Here is a 13,567-nt window from a genome sequence, read left to right as displayed (position 1 = left end):
TTTTAGTCAATAGACATACCCTCGAAATCCTAACCAGTTTCGAGAAAAAAATTTGAGGTGTAAAATTTTTCGACGGAAAAAAAAAATTTCAAATCGTTTTGGAAAAATTATTTTCGGTTGCGGGGGTCAATTACAATCACTTTTAGTGAATAGACATATTCCCGAAATCTTGCGCATTTTCGAGAAAAAAATTCAGTACGGTCGGAAGTTTAAACGTTAATAACTGTTTAACGAAGTCTTCATCAACAAATTGGAATTCTTGATTTTCGTCTTATTTTGGCCTCTAGAATCCCCCATTAAAATTTTTCCCAGGGGTGGCCGAACACCCTGTATAACCAAAATATCAATTTTTTTAAAGCAGTTCTTTATTTTACATTAATTTCCAGTACTTATAACAATATCAATACATTACTGTGACTTTTCCTTATCAGTTAAGCAAAGTCTGCAAAAAAATTATTGGAACAGGAAGGAAAAGTTTATTTACAATCTATAATTTTACAGGCGTATCTAAGATACATCTATGACTCTTCATATTACGTATGTACAGTTTGCAACAATGACACATGGCCTTAATAACTTTAGCATAAAGCACATCTATAAAAATCCTTATAAAAATAATTTTAAATCGCGTTACACTTCAATGGAAAACTTGTTTATGTGGTTCGAATGAATACAAAATGAAATATTATCGACATATAAATATACTTCTTCTTTTCAACTTTTCTTCGATGTTGTATTATAATAACAATAAACGTTTGAAGAGATATATGCCTCTTACGATGTAGTTTAGAATATTAATCACATAAATGTTTATAAACTAATAATCGTTTCCTAAAATACTACTGTATGTTATAAAGCCCTGAAACTGAATTTTCGACGGATTACTAGATTTTAAGTTTGCAAATAATATACTTATCAAAACTTTTCGACTAAAAGTATGTTGCGAGATGTTTACTTTCAAGAAAATGCGCTAATCTTTACAATCTAAGTTGAAATTACCGTATAAATTAATATACATACATATACAAATTATGTTTAATTGTACTTATTCGAATATCAGTCGTGTGTTTGTTAAAACTCATCTATCGCTCGTTACAAGTTTCCGAAATCTAGTATTAAACGCCTATGAAACTAAAAAACCGATTCCAAAAAGTACCTATCTTCATCGTCAGTTATTCCCCTAACAATTAAAAATATTAGACGCATGCTATGTAAAAATACAATTGTTCCAACGATTAAAAAATTGAAGCTTGCCTTTTATGCGTTCATTAACGTCGCCATTTTCAGTATAAAATAGACTTCGTCTATGGAAATACATGTCTGTAAATAATCCTCAATTAAGCTTCGAGAAACGCAATTAAAAATAATATCAAAACCTTTTAATAGTAAAACACGCATCGTTACCATCGATCGTGTATTTAATGTGCTTATTAATTGCATTTCGTACGAATAGAAACCGATGTAACATTCGTTTAACCCCTTGCGCTAGAGTGACGTGTTACGCACGTCAGTGATCGTTTGTTTCAAAAGTGAGAATGACGTGCATGGCGATGCAACTTTATTGTTTGAAAACAGTATCGTCTTTCCATGAGAAGACACAGCGTGTTTACATCCCCACTCTTATTGCAGTCCGCTGACTCACAGGTATTGGTTGAAAACGGTAACAAAGATCAGTGACAGCCAATCAACGGTGTGACACCGCCCACAATTCGAAAAATAGCCACATCGTAGGTCAAGGACAACTCGAGCGCACGGCCCCAATTCTGCACACGACACGCAGATAAGACGATGTATAAATATCGATCTCGTCAATAAAGATCAGCTCTTGTTCTCATCTAAGCCCAGCGTACATGTATCCCGTGAATCTCTGTTCGATTATCACGGTAACGAATACATTCAGCATAAAATTAGAGACAATTCCATGAAATTGCGCTGCTCAATCTCAAGGTTAATTCATTCTAACGTAACCGAACGTGAATTCGTTCTATTCCTTCTTAAGTGGACTCTGACATCTCAATTTTCCTCCCTTAACACTTTGACTGCCACGTCACCCATATATGAGTGATAGAACTTTTAACAATGGAACTAAAAGAATTAATTCTCAAGTTGAAATGTTAAAGAAAATAAATTTGAATAGGCTTCATATATTTTAATGAAGTTACGAAAGTAAGTACTACGACAAGTTTTAAGTTATGTAGTTTGCAATTGTCTAAAATCAATGTTTTGGACTCGTAAACAATTTTACGGTTTTAGACTGGCAGTCAACGTGTTAACACTAGATTTACGGAAGCCGTCGATTTGACGGATGTCAGATTCCATATTTAAAATTGCAGAACGCGTAAATATTATTTTTTAACAACTTATGTTGAATTTGTTTGATGCAATGGCATGAATACGTATTCTAATTAAAAGAAAAATCGTATTTTAAGGTAATCGTCAATATGGAAAGTATCAATAAATATAGGTGCGATCAATGCCCGTAAATCTAGTGTTAAAGAATCTCTCCCATGACAAGAAGAAGACACAGCGTGTTTACATCCTCACTCCTGTTGCAGTCCGCTGACTCACAGGTATTGGTCGAAAACAGTGACGAGTCGGTGACAGCCAATCAGCGGACTGCAGCAAGAGTGGGAATGTAAACATGCTGTGCCTTCTTTTCGTGGAAAGACGATACGTCGTCGTATAGTGAACGAGCGATGCGTTACAACCTTGCACAGAATTGCGTGCATTTATTGTAAAGTTCTCTCAGTTTCTTAGATATTTAACATAATATACAGGGTGTTCGGTCACTCCAGGGGGAAATTTTAATGAGAGATTCTAGAGACCAAAATAAAGAATATTAATTTCTTGACTGAGGCTTCGTTAAAAAGTTACTAAAAAATTAAATTAAAAAATTTCAAATCGTTCTGGAAAAATTATTTTTGATTGCGGGGGTCAATTACAATCATTTTTGGTGAACAGACATACCCCCGAATCCTGCGCATTTTCGAGAAAAAAATTCAGTACCGGCGGAAATTTAAACGTTGATAACTTTTTAACGAAGCATCCATCGATAAATTGGTATTCTTGATTTTCGTCTTATTTTGGCCTCTAGAATCTCCCATTAAAATTTTTCCCAGGGCTGGCCGAACGCCCTGTATATAAAACAGTACCAATTAATAAAATAATTTCATGTCTTTCTACTAATGCCATCGATATCATTCCAATGACATTATATGTATGTCATCTCAGTGATATCATGATTCAAGACATTTCCTAAAAGTATCTCATTTGCGAAAGCTAAAAACAAAAAACGCAATAAAACTAGAATTTCAGTATCTCACTCCATTTTGTCCGCATTTCACGTCTCTTTGAAATTTATCATTCTGTATAAAATTATTAATGAACAGATTTATTGTACACGTCTATCTAAAGTTGATATGGAAATGATTTATTTCATGTTTTTCTGATTTCAAGTCATGGCTCGTTTTGAATTAATGTGAATGGTTATCAGCGAATCAATTCCAGCGCAAGTGGTTAATGCGTTGTACTAATGCGATAAAATGTCTCACGAATAAAAACGCATTACTTTTTTTTTTTTTATCAAAATTAAAAGATTCAACGACGCAGAATAACGATTCGAGTCAAATCTACGGAACGTTCAGATCGATAAATCCTATGTGAAATCAGTAAATTGAATCAAGGCAATTGTTTGTGATTTCATTAAGGCATAGCGAGGCTCGGGCACTTTCGATTCACGGTTTTCCCTCTTAATTGCCAAACAATGCCGCTTTCTGCCTAAATTGTGCTCGCCTCGCCGCTTTTTCTTCCTCTTCTCGTTTTCGTTCTTCCTGCTCCATTCGAATTTCGTCTTCGAACTTGCTCGTTTTACGTAGCTGCTCGATCTGTAAAAACGAAATTGATGCACAGGAAACATTAATTGGCACGGATACGCTTTCGCGAATCCTGAATCCGCTATGCACACGTATACTAGAATAAAGTCATTCATAGTTTCACTCGTTCGCTATACCATTACAGCATTTCATGCTGCGTGAGTTGTCAGTGATTCACGGAAGATTTTTATTAGCTTTACTATCAAGAACGATTTTTCCTATCGGCACGGGCAATGCAAATATTTATCATACGATGAGAATTTTTTTTTCAGTCGATATTTTTCGTTAAAAATCAATGTTTTCACGGAGGATCCTTTTTTGGATCTAGTTAATATTTTTAATTTCAAAATAGAAGTTTCTTCTATTGTTTCTTGTAAAGTTTCCATTGTTATCGTGTGTAAAGCAAATAATTATTCTATCGTGTATCATCGGTGATTCATGGGAGATTTTTATTAGTTTTACTATCGAGAACGATTTTTGCTATCGGCACGGGCAATGCAAGTATTTATCATACGATGAGAATTTTTTTTTCAGTCGATATTTTTCGTTAAAAATCAATGTTTTCACGGAGGATCCTTTTTTAGATCTAGTTAATATTTTTAATTTCAAAATAGAAGTTTCTTCTATTGTTTCTTGTAAAGTTTCCATTGTTATCGTGTGTAAAGCAAATAATTATTCCATCGTGTATCATCGGTGATTCATGGGAGATTTTTATTAGTTTTACTATCGAGAACGATTTTTGCTATCGGCACGGGCAATGCAAGTATTTATCATACGATGAGAATTTTTTTTTCAGTCGATATTTTTCGTTAAAAATCAATGTTTTCACGGAGGATCTTTTTTTGGATCTAGTTAATATTTTTAATTTCAAAATAGAAGTTTCTTCTATTGTTTATTCTAAAGTTTCCATTGTTATCGTGTGTAAAGCAAATAATTATTCTATCGTGTATCATCGGTGATTCACGGGAGATTATTATTAGTTTTACTATCAAGAACGATTTTTGCTATCGTTACGGGCAAAGACCTATGAGAATTCTTTTTTAGTCGATATTTTTGCGTTAAAAATCAATGTTTTCACGGAGGATCTTGTTTTGGAACTAGTTGATATTTTTGATTCCAAAATAGAAGTTTCCATTGTTATCGTGTGTAAAGCAAATAATTATTCTATCGTGTATGATCGGTGATTCACGAAGGACGTTCCTTTCAACTGCCTTGATATTTAACTTTTAAGAATGTTTTTCACTATTACCATGTATACTTCAAATGTTAATCATACAATGAGCCATTGATGACTCATGGAGGAATACACACTTTGTATCGGTAGATATTTTGGCCAAGAGATGATTTTTTTCATCGTTTTTGACAAACGACGATCGTGTTTTGAATTATACGCGTAGCTTGTGTGCAAAATTTTGGTGCCAGAACTGGTTTTCGCGACTTAACGAAATTTCAGTTTTACGAAACTATTTATACCTTGGCCTCGAAGAAGTGTTTGGCCCCTGTCACTCCCACCTCGTCTACGTCGACTTCTGTGAGACGGGCTAGCTGGCCCAACCCAGAATCCTGCTCTAATTCACCAGCACGTGCCTTGCGGTAGATCAGTAGAAACTGCAACAGGCCAAAAACCACACATGTTAACAGATAATATCAAATGATTAAGTCTTACGGATCTGTTCAATTGCACCTTGAGACTGCCAATCATTTTTCACTTTCTGTTTGATAGTTATATCGGTAATTATTTCTTTTTTTATTATTAAACATTTGAAACCATACAGGGAGTTCGGCCAACCCTGGGAAAAATTTTAATGGTTGATTCTAGAGGCCAAAATAAGACGAAAACCAAGAATATCAATTTCATGACAGGCTTCGATAAAAAATTATTAAGTAAATTCAAAAATTATAAATTGTTCTGAAAAAATTATTTTCAGTTGCGTGGATCAATTACAATCATTTTTGGTCATTACACATACCTCCGAAATCCTATCCACTTTCGAGAAAAAAAATTGGGTAGATGCTGAAATTTTTCGGCGAAAAAAAAATTTTTCAAATCGTTCCAAAAAAATTATTTTCGGTTGCAGGGATCAATTACAATCATTTTTGGTCATTACACATACACCCGAAATCCTACGAATTTTCGAGAAAAAAATTCCTTACCAAAAATCTAATTAGGTACCTAAATTCGACGAAAAAAAAAATTTCAAATCGTTCTGAAAAAATTATTTTCGGTTGCGGAAAACAATTACAATTATTTTTGGTGAATAGACATACCCCTGAAATCTTACCCACTTTCGAGAAAAAAATTCGAGAAGGTGTGTTTTTCGGCGGAAAAAAAAATTTCAAATCGTTTTGGAAAAATTATTTTCAGTTGCGAGGGTCAATTATAATCATTTTTGGTCATTACACATACACCCGAAATCCTACGAACTTTCGAGAAAAAAATTCCTTACCAAAAATCTAATTAGGTACCTAAATTCGACGAAAAAAAAAAATTTCAAATCGTTCTGGAAAAATTATTTTCGGTTGCGGGAGACAATTACAATCATTTTGTGTGAATAGACATACCCCTGAAATCCTACCCACTTTCAAGAAAAAAATTCGAGTAAGTGTTGAAAGTTTTGAGTGAAAAAAAAGATTTTCGAATCGTCTTGGAAAAATTATTTTTAGTTGCAGGGGTCAATTGTAAGCATTTTTGGTCAACAGACATACCCCCGAAATTCTACACAGTTTCGAGAAAAAAATTCATTACCGAAAATATAATTTCTGGCCAGAAATGTTTGCCCGAAATTTCATGCGAATCTTTAAAACGTCATAACTTCTGAACGGATTGGACGATTTTAATGTTTAAAAAAGCAAACTACGCGTAATTTGATGGAGAATATGTACAAATCGCAAAAATATTCGAAAAGTTGGTCCTTGTCCCCGCAAAATGAGAAAAACCCCATAAAAATGGTCCAATTTTCAAACAGCCATAACTTCTATAATTGTTAATATATTTCAATGAAACTTTTTTCTGAAGTAGAGCTCATGGGTACCTACAAAAAAGTATTAGACAACTTTTCTTTAGGGCGTCAAACAAAATTACTAAAAATGAAAAAGGAATTTTTAAGAAAAATCGACAGGGGGTAGGTGTCTAAATTTTTTGACGAAAAAAAAAATTTCAAATCGTTCTAAAAAAATTATTTTCTGTTGCGAGGGTCACTTACAATCATTTTTGGTCAATAGACATACCCCTGAAATCGTACCCACTTTCGAGAAAAAAATTCGAGGTGTGTTTTTCGACGGAAAAAAAAATTTCAAATCGTTTTGAAAAAATTATTTTCGGTTGCGAGGGTCAATTACAATCATTTTCGGTGAATAGACATACCCCCCAAATCTTGCGTATTTTTTAGAACAAAATTCAGTACGGGCGAAACTTTAAATGTTAATAACTTTTTAACGAAGCCTCAATCAACAAATTGATATTCTTGATTTTCGTCTTATTTTGGCCTCTAGAATCCTCCATTAAAATTTTTCCCATAGATGTGGATATTCACGACTAATCTACTGAATGAAAATAATTAGTCGATTAGAATTGTATTAACATTAAAATTAGAGTACTGCGTTGTGAATAATTTCCATATTCAATTTATGGAAAAAGTTTTCTTATTAATAAATCGATTAGTTAACCTGAAAATAAACAATCGTTAAGAAACAATAGAAAAAACACCATAATCTACTGGCCATTGAAAACAAAGATAGAAAGAATGTCAACAGACTGTCACGTGATTAAGCTTTCATTGGCTGACGTGTTGTGGTCAGGAGTGTAGCTATTGTAGTAGTGGTGTTCGTCATATTGTGGGTCATAATACGATAAACAGTTGAAAAATTAGGTTGAAAGGAACTAATAATAGTATTTTTTTATATACGTGCACTTGTATTTATTTTTATATCAATTTTATTATATCTACATATTTGAGGATTCACATTCTGCCAATAGGCTTCTGTAGAAGTTCATGTTTTCATTCTCGCGCACTGTATTTTTATATTGAGCCTATAATAACGTTTTAAAACTCCATTGTTGTTATAATTAAACCAATATTATATAAATAAAGGTTAATGATTTTATTTTTATGAACAATTCTTTATTGTTAGAAAGCGAAACATAACGTTTTGACCTTTTATAGAACCTTTTCAGATATTCTAATTCATGTTTCTCTTTACGTATACATACAAGATGCAAAAAAATATACATATTTTATAAAATTGACAAAAATTAATTAAAATGATAAGAAATTTAATTCTTTCCATTGCTGAAACCAATTCATACTAGAAATCAGAAAAGAAATAAATTTTATTTTTTCAGTATAATAGGTTATAAGTAATTATTCTTAGAAACAAACCATGCTTTCATGCATTTAGTTTCTTTTTAGTATTTAGAATCTTAATCGAATTTCTTAGGAAATCTATTAACATTTCCATTGCTGAAACCAATTCATACCAGAAATCAGAAAAGAAATAAATTTTATTTCTTCAGTATAATAGGTTATAATTAATTATTCTTAGAAATAAAACATGCTTTCATGCATTTAGTTTTTTTTTTTAGTATTTAGAATCTTAATCGAATTTCTTAGGAAATCTATTAACATTTCCATTGCTGAAACCAATTCATACTAGAAATCAGAAAAGAAATAAATTTTATTTCTTCAGTATAATAGGTTATAATTAATTATTCTTAGAAACAAAACATGCTTTCATGCATTTAGTTTCTTTTTAGTATTTAGAATCTTAATCGAATTTCTTAGGAAATCTATTAATATTTTTTGGAATTCATATTAGTACATGTATGAAACTTGAATTCTTCGGAATTCGTATAACGAATCGATTAGGTAAATATTGGGTAGTGATTACTTTTGTGCAGATAGGAAACGATTTGCTATTACTGATCTAAAGAAATGATAAGATGACTAAAGAGGAAGGTGAGTATTGGTCGCTATACCAAGCTCAGCTCAGCGATGAATCATGGTAATCTGTGAACAGACGACCGATCGCGTGCATGCAGATCGAACGCTTTGTTCGCGGACCACGAAAAGTCACGTAGGAACGCACGGCCATGCATTTGCATCAAGCCCTGAGGACTTTCTTTCGGTGTGTATGCGTGTCTTTGCATCCGCGATTTATCTTTTCTTCAACAATGGGCAAACATCGCATTTCCAGCGAAAGTTTCTTATGGCGCTAATGCAAATATGTACATAAATACGTGCGATCACATTTCTTAACCCTTCAAAGTTCCCGTACGCACGTAAATACAGCTATTTTTTATCTGGCGTGTGACATAAACCATCAAAAACTTCATATTTTTCAGAACATGTTTAAAAACTACTTCAAGCACTTTTATGGCGTGCCTCACTAAAATAGAACACCATTGACCTCTACGAAGGTGCACACATGGAAAGTAAACACTGGCTATCGTCAGCTTGCGTACGAGTTCACGCTAAGCACCCCAGGGGGCAGACTATTTTTACGAAAGATACATCGCACGTGCGTTCATGTACCAAACGTCGCAGTCGATAAGACAAAAATAAAACATTTTGATCGTTCTTCGGTAAGGGTCCTTTTGCTTTACCAAAACGTTCACCGATCTGTGACGAAACGGCAATTTTTTAAGAAATATCATCTAACATCTTTACAATTTAAGAAAAATTCAATTAACTTTGCGTACATTCACGAAAATGGTATTTACTTCGATTTCTTCTCCAAAAGTAATCTCTGGCTAAGCTGTATTTATTTTTAACTCTTTGACTACTAAAAGCGCCTATAGTGTGCGTTAAACGCTTATAGGCGTTCAGTCTGTGTATTGCTCAAGGCGTGAAAAAGTTTTCCGCACACAACTTGCGCTTGCAATAAAATCGTCCGTAGTCAAAGGTTTAAGTCCTAACATTATGAACGTTATTTTCGGTAATAGGTACTGCAGTAATGATTTGTAAGATGAATATCGATCCGGGGTTAGCATATTTATCTTTCTTACAGCGAAATTCAACACAAGCAAAGATTTATACACAGTGAGCGATATCGTTGAGCCTTAGAGTCGCCTTTATCTTTCGCCAACGGTCGCAGTCGACAACCGAAGAAAAAGACAGCGAGCGAGAGCGAACGAGAAAAAAAGCATTGTCTTTTATACAAATCGTCACCGGCATTCCAGCTCGTATCGTATTTTAAATGTTATCTTTCACGCTTCGCTGGCTCCAAGGGGGATCCCCCAGTTGGAAAAGACAGAAATGTTCAACTTACGAATCATGTTTGGGGTTCATTTTAAGAATAATTGCTGCATTTGTAAATTGTTGGACTTTGAAATGCTAACTTGAAAAATATCGAATAATAAATATTTACTAATTTAGATGAAGACAGATTAAATGTAAATAGTGTTGGTATATTCTCACATTGTATCGCGGTATTACTATTTCATATTTGTATCGTAACTTTTGAATGAAGCTCTAAACGACATATCTTGACAAAACATTTTTTTTCTTATTCAGATCCAAAAAATCTGATAGTAACCACTAAAATTGTAAATGTTTAGAATGTAATTTTTCTAAGGTTCGACAAGACAGCTTTATCATAAGATTGTTAGATGTCATGGGTCAATATTAGACAGAATTTTAACTTTTTTTTATAAAAAAACAAAAGAAAGTTACATTCTGATTAATAGAAATAAATATTTATTTTATGCGCATTTTTTTACACGAACAATTTACTACTATTTTGCAATAACAATTCTTAATGCAAGAATTACATATACTTTATCCAAAAAGGACAAAAATACTCGACAAAATATAAGTAAAAGGAAAAATTCGGAATGAAAGTAAATAATTATTGTATATGACAATATGTATATTTACTAAATTTATATATGACATATTAAATGTCATAAATGTAATTCACAGTATTTACTAGTGGTTTTTAAATTGATACCATATTAAATGGATCGATTATATTGAAAGTTCAAATAATAAAACAATTGCCACACAGGAAGTGAAATGAAACGGGAGTTGTTGAAAGTGCGCTGTTGAATTCTGTTCATCCAGTGAAACTACAATGAGCCAACGAAAGTAGTCATCACGGCGCATATCAATTTCCGTTAATATGGAATCGTGGTATGAACAGAATTATTTCCTGCTTTTTATTGCACATTTCATTGTGGAGGAAGGAAAACTGGTCAGCAGTCTCGCGAGTTTATTGAAGTTTTTCGAAAATTAACGATAATTAACACGCAAAATCACTAACCTCGCGGAAGGAAATGCGTCCATCGCCATCCTCGTCGACTTCCTGTATCATTGCTTTCAAACCGAGGTGAGTCTGCGGCGCTTCTAAAACTTCCATCATGCGTTTCAGCTCGGACAAGTCGAGGAACCCATCGTGGCCATCATCGAACCTGCAAGTAATCAATATTTTAATTAGATACAATACTCGTAACATGAAGTTATTATTTTTGGTTCATGTTACATTTTTTTAGACATTTATGGTAATCTTGAGACTATTTTGTTTTAGACGTTTCGACCATTAATGTATAATATTTTTAAATTATAGAATCATACATTTGAAATGTTTTATAAAATTGTTTCAAAATTGTAGTTCGATAGTAATACAAGCACGAGAATTCATTTGGGGGTTCCCCTACGGTCGACCAGTACTCGAACGTAAAGCGCCATCGTGCGGACATATGCGCGCCACAGAATCATGTTCGGGGAAAAAGATTTCATTTCTATTAATATTTTCACTGCCACGTCACCCATACATGGGTGACAGGATTTACCATTATGCTACTAGAAAAGTTAATTCTCAAGTTAAAATGTTGGGGGAAATAAATTTGAACAGAATTTGTGAATTTTTACAAGGTTACGAAAATAAGTACTGAAACAAATTTTAGGTTATGTAGCTTACAATGGTCTAGCATTAAAATTTTACTTGTGCAGAATATTATACGCTTTTGATATGGCAGTGAACGTGTTAATGAGACGATATAAAAATGCATAATAGTTAACTCAACGCTCGAAACTTCCACTCATCGACATTTTCAAGACTTAAAACCTCCAAGGATGGTCAAGTCTTTCAAGACAATCAGGACTTTCAAGAGTTTCTTAACATCGAATCAGTTTCGAATCCATGTTGTAACATGCAATAAGATTCGAAGTCCCATCAGTATTAAGATCTCTCTGTGTGTTAGCTCCCACAAGGTTCGTGGAGTTGAGTTACGTAGTAAATAGATAAGTACAATAACTATTTACAAACATCTTAAATTTATTAACAAAATAACAATGGTTTGTAAAGTTCTTGAAGTCTACTCCGTTCAAACTTGCATTCTCTTGTATACTCTGATAATTGTTCGCTTGTAACTGATGTAACTTGTAACTTGTAACTGGGTTTTGTTGTAACTGTAACTTGTAACTTTCTCTGACTGTAACTTGTAAGTGGTCTATGTATCTGTAACTCATAACTTGTAACTTGTAACTTGCTCTGTTCTATAGTAACTTGTAAGTATTCTATGTATCTGTAATTCGTAACTTGTAACTTGTAACTTGCTTTGTTCTATAGTAACTTGTAAGTATTCTATGTATCTGTAACTCGTAACTTGTAACTTGCTCTGTTCTATAGTAACTTGTAAGTGTTCTGACTGTAACTTGTAAGTGTTCTAACTGTAACTTGTAAGTGACCTATGTATCTGTAACTCGTAACTTGTAACTTGTAACTTGCTCTGTTCTATAGTAACTTGTAAATGTTCTGACTGTAACTTGTAAGTGTTCTATGTATCTGTAACTCGTAACATGTAACTTGTAACTTGCTCTGTTCTATAGTAACTTGTAAGTGTTCTATGTATCTGTAATTCGTGACATGTAACTTGTAACTTGCTCTGTTCTATAGTAACTTGTAAGTGTTCTGACTGTAACTAAGTTCGTTCGATTCTGTGTTGATTATATATGGAGTTCAAAAATAGGAGGAGATCTCCAAATACCACCCACTGAGGGTGTAAGGGGGTGAACATCCGTGGTCCCAAGGGACAGGAATGGGCCCAAATGACCTCTTGAAACTAATTAAGTATGCTGAATGGCTTAGTGGCTTCAGGTTACAGCAATTCTTATTGTCAAAAAAGGTACATTTGCCAGATGACCAAATTAAGTAATTTAAGTAATATTGGAAATGCATGACCTATAATATAAAATGTTTGGAATTCCAAACACCGTGCCCAATATGGCGCCCAGGGGTACGCGAGCCTCTTTACTTTTGCTTTATCACGGTACTGATCGCATCGTAAAGATTATTGGAATTCTAGCTTCTAGAAGAGTTCGTTAAAAGAATTAGACGCTGTGGAGACGTTAATAACGTTTCGCCTTATTTGACGTCCGTGGAAATTCTCGGGCAGAAGTCAGTCGAAGTGAATTCCGAGATTCGATCTTATCGAGTGATGCGCTTCGTTGAATCGATAGCCACGACGTAACATTCTCGAAAGCAATTCGCTGGTTGGCTATCGGAATCGTTTACACGGAAAGTCGATTTCACGAGCTTCCGGCTTACAGGCACACCGCAATACATCGTTGACATTCTCCATGACTTTCGAAATCGGTGTGTATAGTCGATCGTTCTCACGTTCCTTCTTTCGATATAAATTTCATTATCCGTTAATTAAGAGTAACGAGTTACGTGATTAAAAAGCAGCGAACGCT

At 33.7% G+C, this 13,567-nt stretch overlaps 1 protein-coding gene across 2 annotated transcripts in view; it reads right to left on the bottom strand.

Annotated features, from left to right (window-relative positions):
* Positions 1-453: 453 nt before the first annotated feature.
* The window catches only part of Swip-1 (EF-hand domain-containing protein D2 homolog Swip-1), a 91,973-nt gene continuing 78,859 nt past the window's right edge, over positions 454-13,567 (bottom strand). The window contains exons 2-5 of one of the 2 annotated variants that reach the window (XR_013081082.1): positions 11,133-11,280; positions 5,346-5,480; positions 3,211-3,884; positions 454-3,179 (exon numbers count right to left, since the gene is read on the bottom strand). Coding sequence is in view for 1 of the 2 variants with exons in the window: in XM_076782340.1 (XP_076638455.1) it covers positions 3,750-3,884; positions 5,346-5,480; positions 11,133-11,280 (418 nt within the window). In the remaining variant the exon portion in view is untranslated. Of the gene's footprint in view, positions 3,885-5,345; positions 5,481-11,132; positions 11,281-13,567 lie in introns of both variants that reach the window. The other variant, XM_076782340.1, reaches the window with a different exon arrangement.

The sequence above is a fragment of the Colletes latitarsis genome, chromosome 14 (assembly GCF_051014445.1).
Source record: "Colletes latitarsis isolate SP2378_abdomen chromosome 14, iyColLati1, whole genome shotgun sequence".
Lineage (NCBI taxonomy): Eukaryota > Metazoa > Arthropoda > Insecta > Hymenoptera > Colletidae > Colletes > Colletes latitarsis.
The sequence above is the reverse complement of the archived record's forward strand: the minus strand, read 5'-3'. Positions and strand labels throughout refer to the sequence as shown.